Raw genomic sequence first — 14,051 nt, 5'->3', positions numbered from 1 at the left:
CTCGGGTTCGGGGTCAGGGCGCTGAGCGCTCAAAGCTGAGATTAAGAGCAGATTTGGACATATTTCTTTCCTCTTCCCACAGAGTTCAGCAGCCCTCCGCAGTGGGGGTCCGTCACCCTCCGCTAATCCGCGCCGACGACCTGAGGATAATCGACTAAATTTGGCCAAAACATCGCGCCACCGCCCACTGTCCACCTACTGCACCTTTACACGCCCTTCATCATCAGTGTGTGTGTGTGTGTGTGTGTGCGCATGAATACACACAATAGCCATAACATTAAAACCCCAGACTCGTGGTGTGGGTCGCCCTGATGTCCTCGGAGTTCGTCCCAGAGTCCCGACCGGACTGAGATCTGAAGAATCCGGAGCCGAGTCGACACCTGGAACTCGACTCCTGTTTGAGTTTGCGGTGTGACGCTGAGAGAGGACACAGAAGGGTGGGCTCCGGGTAAGAACATCATCCACAGAACTTCAGAACCCAGGGTTCTCCAGTAGAACATGATCCAGAGCTCCATCTCCACCAGCTCGTCTTCTTCCAGTAAGTCCCAGAGACCTTGGGGTTGGAAGGTCATTGGTTTGATTCCCACAAGCGGCAGGAAAACTGGGGGCGGTGGGAGTGAAGGAACAGCACTGTCCTCCTCTTCAGTCCACGGCTGAGGGGCCCTTGAGCAAAGTGCACTAGTGTGTGTGTGTGTTCACTGCCACGGCTTTAATGTAGAAGACACTTCATTATACATTGTACAATGACAAATAATTGTGTGTATTATGGGGAAAAGTGAAGGACGCAGAGAGACAGAAAAAGAGGCAAAATAAATGTGGACAGAATAAAGGAGGGGTAGAGAATAAAGGAGAGATAGAGAGAGAGAATAAAGGAGAGAGAGAATAGAGGTAGAGAGGCAGAGAGAGAATAAAGGAGGGGTAGATAGAGAGAATAAAGGAGAGTTAGAGAGAGAGAATAAAGGAGGGGTAGATAGAGAGAATAAAGGGGAGATAGAGAGAGAGAGAAAAGGTAGAGAGAGAATAGAGGTAGAGAGAGACAGAGGGGAGTGTGTGTGTGTGTGTGTCCAGGCCGTCAGCGTGTACAGAGCTGAAGCTGAAGTTAAAGCTGCCGCCTGTGTGTCTCAGAGCGGAGGATCTGGCGCCCGAAACCGTAATCCTTTAAAAGTAAATGTTTGAACACAAACAGCCAGAGCTGCGCACTGTTTAATCAGAGATATAGAGTTACATTCAGCCCCTCTCTCTCTCTCCGTGTGTGTGTGTGTGTGTGTGTGTGTGTGTGTGTGTGTGCAGCCGAGACTCCAAACATCCACACTGCAGACATTGTTTAAGCCCTAAGTGTTTGAGATGATTGCTAACAAAGTCGAGAGGAAAAGAGAGTAAATAAACACTTTCGCGCTCAACAGAATCAAAGAGGAGGAATGTAGAGGAGGAGGAGGAAAAGAAAGGAAAAGAAAAATGCAGATTGGAAAACTGCAACTCCTGGCGCTGCGGCGGTGTTTATTTCTCTTGCCGTGATAAAAGCGGCGCGGTGCAGGGAACGAGACACACACTAATGTCTCAGCAGCCCTCCCTCCTCCACTCGGTTAAACAGGAGACCCGAGTTAATCTTGTTCTTATCGTTTCTCCTAAAATCAGCTCAAGAACAATGTCAGTGTCACTGAGGCTTAGGAAAATAACCCTCCGCCCCCTTGTGGCTCAATTCCTGACTGTTCCCCAACTGTACACCTGCTCTGTGGGGGTCCTGAGTGCTGAGGAACAGGGGGGGGGGTAACTAAGTATGCAGAGCAACAGATGGACTACAGAGTGACCGGAGTGGACAGTGGAGCTGAGAGAGGGGGAAACACTGAGTAGTGGTTTTAATGTTATGGCTGATGAGGTCATGTGCAGGTCCAGGAGCCCGGGGCATTGGCTGGACCTCACTCACAGACGGTGATGTCACATTCTCTGTTTCCAATCGAACAAACAAGCGGCCAATCAAACGTAATATCTACGGGGGACTTACATCACACACGTGGCCACCGCAGCGAGGGGGGAGTAAAGTGTGAAAACCTGGCAACCGCAATAACATCAAAAGAGAGCGAGGAAAGTGTGGAAATTCCTCCGAGACGACGAACTGGACGTAAAACAAAGGAGAGGCGTGATCTTGCAGCGCGGAGCGTGAGGACGGAGACGGACACGGATAAACACTCTGATTGGACTAACATGGAGGACACGTCCACCTGGCAACAGCACTCAACACACCACTCACTCTCAACACACTCTCTCCATCCCTCAATACACCCCTCACTCTCTCTTACCCTTTATTCTTCACTTTATCCCTCTTTTAAAACACACTATGACTCTCCCTCCACTGTATGTCTTTAACCCCTTACTCCATCTCTTTACTCTCAATCTCTCCTCTCATCCTTTAATCTCTCCCTCTCTTCAACCCTTTACTCTATCACCTTACTTCTCTTCTCCCTTTTTCTCTCACCCTTTACTCTATATCCCTCCTCCCTTCTCTGTCTCATACTCTTTACACTTTCCCGCTCCACCTCACACTTCAGTAACGAGAGCAAGAGAGAGAGAGAGAGAGAGAGAGAGAGAAAAGGAGAAAGTTGGGACAGAAATGAGGACTGTATCTGAATATATGAGAGAGAGAGAGAGAGAGAGAGAGAGAGAGAGAGAGAGAGAGAGAAGGAAAAAGAAAAACAGAAGAAAAACTGGAAATAAACTAAAAGCGTGTATACAGCGTGACTGTAACCAACAACAGCTAAAAAACAAAGCTCCAAGGTTTGTGTGAAAATGAATATATATAAAGAGGATTAAGAGAAGCTTTTTGAGAATTGTATTAATAAACAATCTTATAATATAAATTCTTATTATATAACGCACATAATGAGTACTGGTACTTTTAAGAAGTGTTTAAAATAAGTGGTGTTTCCACAGAGTGCCACAGGGGGGCAGCGTTTAACCGCAGCACTTCGCCTCCTCCTCCTTTTAATGATTTTGCTGCTAGTTTCAGCGACTTTTCAGACCTTCTAGCAAGTTCTTTAAAAAAAAAATAATAATAATAAACTGTGATTCACCGCCAAAATGCGGTGAAGTCGGTGGCATATTTTCAAAATAAAAGTTTGAGAATAAAAGCATATATTGATTCCAGGAAAGCTACATTTTTCTGTCTCTATCTAATGCTCTTTTATTAAGTTAAAGAGCTATAAATTAATTTGAGAGTGGGTGCTTTTTACTGAGTAAGATTTATAGAAAAAACAAAGGCATTAATAAAGAAATTCTTATTTCGTCTGATTCTTTGCGCCCCACGCTGCTTTAAAGCAACATTCCTTATGGCTCCATGATTTGGGGAATGAGAGACTTCTCTGGTGAGGATTAGTAGGAATCAATGGAGGGGGGAGGGAGGGCTGGTTTCCTACCCTCCTCCAGCAGTTACATAGTGCAGTTTCTGCAGTGCTGAGCCCAGAGATGCAGCCATAGAGGCTCTATTCTCCCTATTACAGCTCAGAGGAGCATCACAGAGCTGTAAATAAGAGCTTGAAAGCAACAGCGCCACAGTTTTTGAGAGTATTATTGTGATTATTATCCACTTTTTTTTATTATTATTTTCTTTTTAAAAATGAATTTTAAGGGAAAGGAAAAAAAAAACAAACAAACAAGGCTACCATGACCAGCACCATGCATCGGTAATGAGCTGAGGAGCCCAATACATTTGGGCTGAGTTAAAAACCCAGAACTTAACACCGGCACCTGACCTCACTAACGTTACCGAGGCCTGAACACCATCTGAACATTTCAGCGAATTAATTCCAGTGAGTGATCCAACAGTGTTTATAATCCAGTGCTGAAAATATGAGCGTGAGGATTTAAAGGTGAAGAATAGAGGTGCCCAACTCTCTCACTCCTGTTTAGCAGGCTGAAGATTCACCACAAGAGTGCGCCATAAACACTCACAGCATTTAATAACGCTCCAACCACAGCATGCTTCTTAAATCCTGCGAAGTACACTGTTGTGTTGTGTGCTGTTCTCACCGTGTTGGATGTCCTTCATGTCGAGATGGAGGCTGGACATCAGGATCCCCACGGCCTGAGAACGCTTGTTATTAAGCAGCTTCACCACCTAAAACAGTCAATGAGCAAATCATTAGCCTGTGAACAGGAAGCGATCCGTTTCGTCCTCTATTAAGATTCTCAAAATTCAGGAATTCTGGGCAACTATCAGAAGTCCACAAGCTCTCAGACACACTGCTGTAGCCCATGTGTGAACTTAAGTCATTAATAATCAATTCTAACAAAACAAAGGGCAACAGTGAGCTGTTAAACAGTGACAGTATCGTCATTTCTGAAAACGTCAAGTTAAAAAAATACGGTCAGACGTTAGGGTGTGATTTTAGTTATTTCACACATTAAGTTATAACACGTTACTGGTTATACATTATATATAAACATCCTGTTGGTGTCTACTACGTTAAAACTGGTGATTAAGAGGTTAAACATGATGTAATGTGCTAAAAGGTGGCAGGGTTAACCAGCGCAGAACGCTCTGTACGTTCACTTTTACAACCACAGACTGCCTCCAACACCACGACATCTAACCCACCCTTACATTCATCAAATACATCCTAGCTTGTATCCACGACTACGGAACAGTGGAACGGTCATTTATGGAGTGATGGAGTTCCTCTGGGATGAGTTGGACTGGTGTGAGATCCAGAACTAATCCCCAACACCAGCCCCTGACCCTCACTTATGACCCCAGTCAGTTTAGTGTGCGCTGCCTGAGTCAGAAAACACGCCGTTCTGATCCTGCTCCGCTTCTGACGTCAAGTGCAGAGACTTTAGAATGACCCCGCCCCCCTCGTCTGAGTCTGTCCAATCACAGCGCTGGACCCGCGTTTATGTGAGAGCTCAAAGATGAGGTTAAACTCAGCAAAACAGACACAACGAGCGCGGAGAAATAAGAGCACTGAGTAAAAACAGAAGAGAACAGAGCAAAAACAGCTCAAATCCAGAGCTTCTGCTCCTCGCTCCTCACTGCTGTGCGCTCGGGGTCGGGGTGAACAGTGAGCGGCTCATTATCATTAAAAGGAACAGGTGCTGAAAGCGGGCGTTCTGAACAGGGCTGTTTACACAGGGGGAGGCTTCATTAAGAACCAGAGCTGTGGAGAACAGGGGTTATGAGTATTTTTTGTTTAATAACTCAGTCTGGCCCTGGGTCTGGAACAGCTGCAGTAAAACATTTGCCTGGTCATTATCCTTTGCCCTTGGCTTGGGAACACTGGTTAATTACATTACTTTAGAGCAGAAATGCTCCAGACTCAGGGTCTGTGTGAATGTAGAATCACTTTCAGTCTGTGTTTATACAACAACCAGAACGAGTCTCGCAGTCGTCATAACTTTCCCACTTAGAGCCACACGACACATTTCACGACTACTTGCAGATACGAGTCCTGGTTTTCACGACCCAAACATCCTCCTGCTCCACTCCGCCACGTCCACAGACGTCTGCCCTCGGCGTCCTGCTGCTTTCAGAACCATCTCATCCTCAAACACAACTCAGAAGATTAGCAGCTGGGTGTTTGCTGGGACTGACCCACGTTACGTTAGACTCCGAGGCAGTTTGAAATAAAAATGATTGTTTATAATGTTATTGACCAGAGGACGACAGCGCCCCCGAGTGTCCTGGTTCCTCCCAGGGTTCCTTCCTCCAGGTTCAAGGGAGTTTTTCCTGCCACTGCTGCCTTTGGCTGCTAATCTGGGGATATTCGCTTACATTATATTCGCTAGTTTCTGACACCATCAGGGTGTAAAAAATACAAATAAATTTGACTTGAAGCGGTGAGGAAGGGTGCTGCTGGGATGCAGGGCATTTCACCGTTCTCGTACGAGCAGACATTTATCTGTGGAGCACAGTGTGAGTCTGCAGTGTCTGAGATCATGTGTTCGTGTGCTGAGGGGCTCGCGCTGTGTATGAATCCTGAGGTCTTTACCGCGACAGGGGACAGACGCTGGGGTGTGGTAAAGGACTGGGGCTGAACTCCAGGAACGTGGCTGAGGGGGATGTGGGGTTTAAGGGAAGTAACGCAGGGTCTGCTGAAGGAGACGGGTCAGTATTGCCCACTAACGGGTCACTGAGACGGACCAGACATCACCTGATGGATAAAATAATACTGCATATTCATAGAGTCCTGAGGCGAAGGGGAGGAAGGCCCTGTTCTGAGAGCAGTGATGCGTACAGACGGCCCACAAACAGATGCTCCACAGACGAGGGGTTTTATTAATATGAACTTATGCTTGCATGGGTGTTTCTGGACTAGTTCTTGTACTGGGGCAGGGTTCAGAGCGGCACCGCTGCACCCTTTACAATGTAAAGTGTTCGTGATTCAACACCAAATAGGTGCTACTCCGCCGTGGATGAAAAACGAAGAACAAATTAAAACTATAATTTTTAAATTGCATTAATTCTACACTTTTAAAAATGATGCCTCCACAAGTCACTGGGGAACGGAGCCTGGGACGATGCCCACTCACCTGTTTGGTCTTAGACCTGGTGATTGTATCCGACAGAGGCTTCTTCTTCTCCTTCACCGCGGTTTTAGAGAACAGCTCCACAAACTCCTCAAAGTCCACCGTGGGCTCCTCGATCTTCTCCCAGATCAAAGGGTTCATTTCTCTGAAGACAAACCAATGTAGAAACAATTATACAAAAAGATACTGGCCAATTTTATAGAGTCACCAATATATCGTCCAGCTCCAGCACGACAAACGTCACCGATCAGAAGAGGTTCAAGACCAGCTGTGGGTTCTTTAAACCATTCACTGTCCACTTCATCAGTTCCACTGACTCCCACAGAGCAGGTGTGATGTGGTGGTGGATCATTCTCAGCGCTGCAGTGACACTGACGTGGTGGTGGTGTGTTAGTGTGTGTTGTGCTGGTGTAGAGTGGATCAGACACAGCAGTGCTGCTGGAGTTTTTAAACCCTGTGTCCACTCTCTGTCCACTCTGTGAGACGCTCCTCCCTCGTTGGTCCACCTTGTAGATGTAGAGTCAGAGACAGTAGCTCATCTGTCGCTGCACAGTGTGTGTCGCTCGTCCTCTAGTCCTTCATCAGTGACACAGGACGCTGTCGGCTGGATGTTTTTGGTCGGTGGACTGTTCTCAGTCCAGACACTGAGGGGTTTAAAAACTCCAGCAGCACTGCTGTGTCTGATCCACTCTACACCAGCACATCACCACCACGTCAGTGTCACTGCAGCGCTGAGAATGATCCACCACCACATCACACCTGCTCTGTGGGGGTCCTGAGCGCTGAACGGGTGGGTTAAAGTAAGCACAGCAACAGGGGGGGGGGCAATGATTGGCTGTAGCGGCTGCAGATGAAACTCAGAACATGTTTGAGTTTCCAAGTGAGCCACTAAAATTGAACAGAACGTGACATTGAATGAAAGCACCACACTAAAGCGACGGTCACACTAGATACAGGCAGTTTGTCTCTCTCAATGTGGGCGGGGCTTATCCTCAAATGTAAACAGTAAATGATAAACATCAGAAAAGACTGACATCCCTCCAGGCCACCGCCTGCTTAACGACAATTTTATAATCAGCTCCAACCGTGATGTATAAAAATGTCACACGGCTGCAATTAGCGCATCCCCATTGAGGATCTACAGCAGAGCTCCGCCCCTTCAAGGCCAAAGCAGAGGAGTGTGCCCAATCCCATTTCCCCGTCTTGTTCCTACCACTGAACTCTACCCTATGGGTGGGGGGGTCTCCGTTCTTGTTGGGATAGAGGGGTGGGGTGAAGTGTGAGGTTTATGGAGGGTTCTGACGCCTTGTGAATCAGCGGCGAGACGCTGTGCAGCGCCCAAAGTAACCCACAGGTGTCAGTGTTCCCTCCTTTAAACTATGACCCCAGTGTATTATCTGAGTTTAATGTAGTTTCAGTGGATTATGGCCTTTACTTCAGCACGAGGAGCAGCTGAGGGCTCTGGAGTTAGCTGTAAATGTACAGTTCCTCTTATTATTGTTGTTGGGTGAGAGGTCACTCAGAAACAAGGGGGAGGGGAAAATGAGAATTGGGATTGGGCCTTGAACTTGGTACAAAATTTTGACCCCAAACACCTCACTCCAGAAAGCTGCAGACTGAAAGCACTTGTTGTGGCCAATTCAATTAAAACAAACAGGATGTTCGCTCACTAAAGACCAGTGTGACCGTGGCTTACATCGAACAGAACCAAGACACAGATTAAGACGTGGAACTGTTACTTTTTGGCATGGATCTGAATCCGAGTCCAGTAGAGAGGCTTCATGGGCCTGGGAGGTTCCACCACACCTTTCCGGGGGGCTTTCTCCTGAGCTGCCCCCAGGGCGTAGAGTCCGAGAGGAAGTGGAGGGGGAAGAGAGCCCAGGCTAAAGGTAAGGGTGGGGCCACAGGCTCCAGGAGGCCCTGGTGGTCCAGGTGGGGGAGGTGGTGGTGGGGGTGCACCTGTCCCAGGTAATGGAGGTGGAGGTGGAGGAATACCCATTCCAGGTAACAGTTGAGGAGGTGGAATACCAGTCCCAGGTAACGGTGGAGGTGGAGGAATACCCGCCCCAGGTAATGGTGGAGGTGGAGGAGGAGGAGGAATGCCCGCCCCGGGTAATGGTGGAGGTGGAGGAATGCCCGCCCCGGGTAATGGTGGAGGTGGAGGAATGCCCGCCCCAGGTAATGGTGGAGGAATGCCCACCCCAGGTAATGGTGGAGGTGGAGGAATGCCCACCCCAGGTAATGGTGGAGGTGGAGGAATGCCCACCCCAGGTAATGGTGGAGGTGGAGGAATGCCCACCCCAGGTAATGGTGGAGGTGGAGGAATGCCCACCCCAGGTAATGGTGGAGGAATGCCCACCCCAGGTAATGGTGGAGGAATGCCCACCCCAGGTAATGGTGGAGGTGGAGGAGGAGGAGGAATACCTGCCCCGGGTAATGGTGGAGGTGGAGGAATGCCCGCCCCAGGTAATGGTGGAGGTGGAGGAATGCCCGCCCCAGGTAAGGGAGGTGGTGGAGGTGCAGAACATCCGGGTAAAGGCGGGGCAGGTGGAGGAGGGGGCGGAGTCTCTTGCGGTTGTAGGCATGTGCACACACACTGTCCTCCTTTAGTGGAACCCGACGTCTGGCTCAGTTCTGGAGAAGGCACTTTAAACTTAAAGCTTTCGTCTACGGGAGACGTCTGGACGGACTTGGCCTCCAAAATCTGGAGTGATGACTCCGCCTCCTTCTGCAGGTGGGCGTGGCAGATGGTTCCGCTCCCACTGCGTCCATCCTCTGTGCTGCTCCCGTCTCTGTCCAGCAGGGGGTGCTGTTTCTCCAGCTCTGCGATTTTACTCCGCAGATCCTCAATGGTCTGCTCCAGCTGCTCGATCACCGTCACGTGTTCCCGTTTCAGACAAACCGTCTTCAACATGGACTCCTCCTGAGAGAGAGAAAAAATATAAACAAGCATCCTGTAAAGAACACAAGTAAATACTGCTGGGTAATGACAATAAATCTTTTCTTGCTCCAATGTGTGGTTTTTGGAGCGTGGGAGGAAACCCACGCAGACACAGGGAGAACACACCACACTCCTCACAGACAGTCACCCGGAGGAAACCCACACAGACACAGGGAGAACACACCACACTCCTCACAGAGTCACCCGGAGGAAACCCACGCAGACACAGGGAGAACACACCACACTCCTCACAGACATTCACCCGGAGGAAACCCACGCAGACACAGGGAGAACACACCACACTCCTCACAGACAGTCACCCGGAGGAAACCCACGCAGACACAGGGAGAACACACCACACTCCTCACAGACATTCACCCGGAGGAAACCCACGCAGACACAGGGAGAACACACCACACTCCTCACAGACATTCACCCGGAGGAAACCCACACAGACACAGGGAGAACACACCACACTCCTCACTGACAGTCACCCGGAGCGGGACTCGAATCCACAACCTCCAGGACCCTACACCAGACACTTATTTTAAAAACAACCAAAGAATGAAAACGCAGCTGATAGAATGTTGACCAGAACAAAGAGAACTCATCACATCACTTTGTTTTAAAGGGCCATTAATCATTTATAAATTATTAAAAATCCTCTGTACAGAATGTAATTCTGATTTGGTTGAAGTGTGAACCCAGCGATCATCGGATCACTCAGGACCCGTCAGAACCACACGGGGTTCTGTGATCTTCAAATAAAGACAGAAGACTTTCTTCTTGACCTTCGCTGAATACTGCACTTATGACCACACCACAGCGTACAGTCCTCTCTTTATATTTCTTTTTACATTTTCTCATAATCTTAATGCTTGTCTTTAATGTTTTAATTGTTTATTTGTAATTGCTTTATGTTTTAATTGTATTACACTGTCATTGTTTGCAAATGAAATGTAAATATCAAGTATTTGTCATTGTTCAATGTACAACAAAATGTGTCCACTGCATTTAATCCATCTGTGGCAGCGAACACACACACTAGTGCACTAGGTGCTGTGGAGACACACACACACACACACACTAGTGCACTAGGAGCTGTGAACACAGACACTAGTGCACTAAGGGCTGTGGAGACACACACACTAATGCACTAAGGGCAGTGAACACACACTAGTGCACTAGGGGCTGTGGAGACACACACACACACACACAAGTGCACTAGGAGCTGTGAACACAGACTAGTGCACTAAGGGCTGTGGAGACACACACACACACACTAATGCACTAGGGGCTGTGGAGACACACTAATGCACTAGGGGCAGTGAACACACTAGTGCACTAGGGGCTGTGGAGACACACTAGTGCACTAGGAGCTGTGAACACAGACACTAGTGCACTAAGGGCTGTGGAGACACACTAGTGCACTAGGAGCTGTGAACACAGACACTAGTGCACTAAGGGCTGTGGAGACACACACACACTAATGCACTAGGGGCTGTGGAGACACTAATGCACTAGGGGCAGTGAACACACTAGTGCACTAGGGGCTGTGGAGACACACACTAGTGCACTAGGGGCTGTGGAGACACACACTAGTGCACTAGGGGCTGTGGAGACACACTAGTGCACTAGGAGCTGTGAACACAGACACTAGTGCACTAAGGGCTGTGGAGACACACACTAATGCACTAGGGGCTGTGGAGACACACACTAATGCACTAGGGGCAGTGAACACACTAGTGCACTAGGGGCTGTGAACACACTAGTGCACTAGGGGCTGTGGAGACACACACACACACACACACACACACACACTAGTGCACTAGGAGCTGTGAACACAGACACTAGTGCACTAAGGGCTGTGGAGACACACACACACACACACACACTAATGCACTAGGGGCAGTGAACACACTAGTGCACTAGGAGCTGTAAACACAAACACTAGTGCACTAGGAGCTATGGAGACACATGCGCGCACACACACGTGCACTAGGGGCTGTGAAGACACATGCACACACACGTGCACTAGGGGCTGTGAAGACACACGCACACTAGTGCACTAGAAGCTGTGAACACAGACACTAGTGCACTAGGGGCTGTGAAGACACACACACTAGTGCACTAGGGGCTGTGAAGACACACACACTAGTGCACTAGGGGCTGTGAAGACACACACACTAGTGCACTAGGGGCTGTGAAGACACACACACACACACTAGTGCACTAGAAGCTGTGAACACAGACACTAGTGCACTAGGGGCTGTGAAGACACTTGCGCACGCGCACTAGGGGCTGTGAACACACGCGCGCACCCACCCACCCCCTGGGGAGCAGTTGTGGGTTGTGTCCACAGCCGTGAATTGAGGAGAAAGACAGTGCTGTTCCTTCGCTCCCACTGCCCCCAGTTTTCCGGCCACCCACAGTCACTTATCCCTCAGAGGAACGTCGTACTTCTTTTAACTCATTTTAAAAGGTGTCCCTGCGTTACCATTTCTGTACTTTCAAGTTACAGTTTGTGTAAACAATTTCCAATAAACCTCATGTACAAAAGGTCCTCTGTAAATACTCTGCCTTGCCTTAAACATGAAATATTCCGACAATAACGTGAGTGAATATTGACACCTGCCACGTGACAAAACATCAGTCTCCATTCATTTTTCATTCTAGAAAATCAAATAAACAGCAGTTTAGAAACCAACAAAATTAAGACTCTACAAAGACCCCCACCCTCTGTTGGACCTCTGTGTTAAAGAAACACTGGACTGGTTCCTTCTAAAGATCCAGTCTTCAGGAAAATCAAATCAGGGCTCTACCCAAATCTGCACTGGTGCTGCCCTCTGCTGGTCCGCTCTGAACAGTACACCACTAAAACCCTTCACTCCGTCAAACTCTGACCCATGAATATTACACACTCACGCCATTTCTCCTCCCTCGATATCCACAGCTGAGGTGCCAGGTGCAGAGCTGGCTGACCACAGTTCCAGGTGTGTGTGTGTGTGAGAGAGAGAGCCTGAGCCTGCAGCACATATGAATCATTGTCCAGCTTTAAGGACTTCATACTTAGACGCAAACTCCTTATTACATTTACTGTTTGGTCAATGTATCATTTACATCGTAATTCACATGCATGAAAGGGTTAATGTAGAGTGGGATGTGTCTCTGAGCCAGGAGTCGTCTCACACTGATGTTACCAACCGCCCGAACGCTCCTGAGATGGTTCTGATGGATGAAGGGAGGAGGGGTGTGGTGATGATCTTATGAAGGACACAGAGCTGTGATACGCCTCTAAAGTCCTAAAGCATCAGCCGCTGATGGACATTCTTCATGTGAGTGGTATTTAAGGTGGTTGTTTTGGTGTTTGGAAGAGTCTAGGGCATGTGCACAGGTTGTGTGTGTGTGTGTGTGTGTGTGTTTATCTGGAGAAGACGCTGTTCTGTACTCATTAGAGACAATGTAATAAACTATTGTTTGGGTTTTACATTAAATCCAAATAAAGTACTGTTTTTACGCTGTAACTGAAGGGTTAAGTGTGTATTCCGCTGCGCTACAAGGATAACACTGGACACTGAACGTTTCTAATGTCTGTATGCACCAGGTTTCACCGTCACAGTGAACACAAGAGGGCGCTCTCTCCCTAAGAATAATCTCAGGCACAGACGGGTTTATCACTGAGAGTCAGAAACATGTGCATCGTCCACTGTGTGGAAATTAGTCTTTGGCCTCACTTTGCATTAACACACGCATCCAACACGACACACACACACACACACACACACACACACACATCCAACACGACATAGAACTCGAGTCAGACCGGGTAAAAACAGACAGGGCAAGGAGACGGCAGAAAGTCAAAGACAGAGCAGATATACACACACAGACAGACAGGTTATAGAGAGAGAGAGAGGGCATAGGAAGGCAGACAGGTGAGAGAGAGAGACAGACAGACAGACAGGGCATAGGAAGGCAGACAGGCGAGAGAGAGAGAGAGAGAGACAGAGGGCATAGGAAGGCAGACAGGCGAGAGAGAGACAGAGGGCATAGGAAGGCAGACAGGCGAGAGAGAGAGGGCATAGGAAGGCAGACAGGCGAGAGAGAGAGAGAGAGAGAGGGCATAGGAAGGCAGACAGGCGAGAGAGAGAGGGCATAGGAAGGCAGACAGGCGAGAGAGAGAGAGAGAGAGAGAGAGAGACAGAGGGCATAGGAAGGCAGACAGGCGAGAGAGAGAGACAGAGGGCATAGGAAGGCAGACAGGCGAGAGAGAGAGAGAGACAGAGGGCATAGGAAGGCAGACAGGCGAGAGAGAGAGAGAGAGAGAGAGAGCATAGGAAGGCAGACAGGCGAGAGAGAGAGAGCATAGGAAGGCAGACAGGCGAGAGAGAGAGAGCATAGGAAGGCAGACAGGCGAGAGAGAGAGAGAGAGAGAGAATAGGAAGGCAGACAGGCGAGAGAGAGAGAGAGAGAGAATAGGAAGGCAGACAGGCGAGAGAGAGAGAGAGAGAGCATAGGAAGGCAGACAGGCGAGAGAGAGACAGAGGGCATAGGAAGGCAGACAGGCGAGAGAGAGAGAGAGAGAGAGACA

General features: G+C 48.6%; 1 protein-coding gene across 1 annotated transcript in view; it reads right to left on the bottom strand.

Moving 5' to 3' along the window:
- The window catches only part of fmn2b (formin 2b), a 66,122-nt gene that overhangs the window by 31,960 nt on the left and 20,111 nt on the right, over positions 1-14,051 (bottom strand). The window contains exons 6-8 of the mRNA XM_066664103.1: positions 8,259-9,442; positions 6,523-6,664; positions 4,024-4,111 (exon numbers count right to left, since the gene is read on the bottom strand). Coding sequence (XP_066520200.1) covers positions 4,024-4,111; positions 6,523-6,664; positions 8,259-9,442 — 1,414 coding nt within the window. The remainder of the gene's footprint in view (positions 1-4,023; positions 4,112-6,522; positions 6,665-8,258; positions 9,443-14,051) is intronic.

Source organism: Hoplias malabaricus, chromosome 3 (genome assembly GCF_029633855.1).
Source record: "Hoplias malabaricus isolate fHopMal1 chromosome 3, fHopMal1.hap1, whole genome shotgun sequence".
Classification (NCBI taxonomy): Eukaryota; Metazoa; Chordata; class Actinopteri; order Characiformes; family Erythrinidae; genus Hoplias; species Hoplias malabaricus.
Note: the sequence above shows the minus strand (reverse complement) of the source record. Positions and strands in the feature narration are given on the sequence as shown.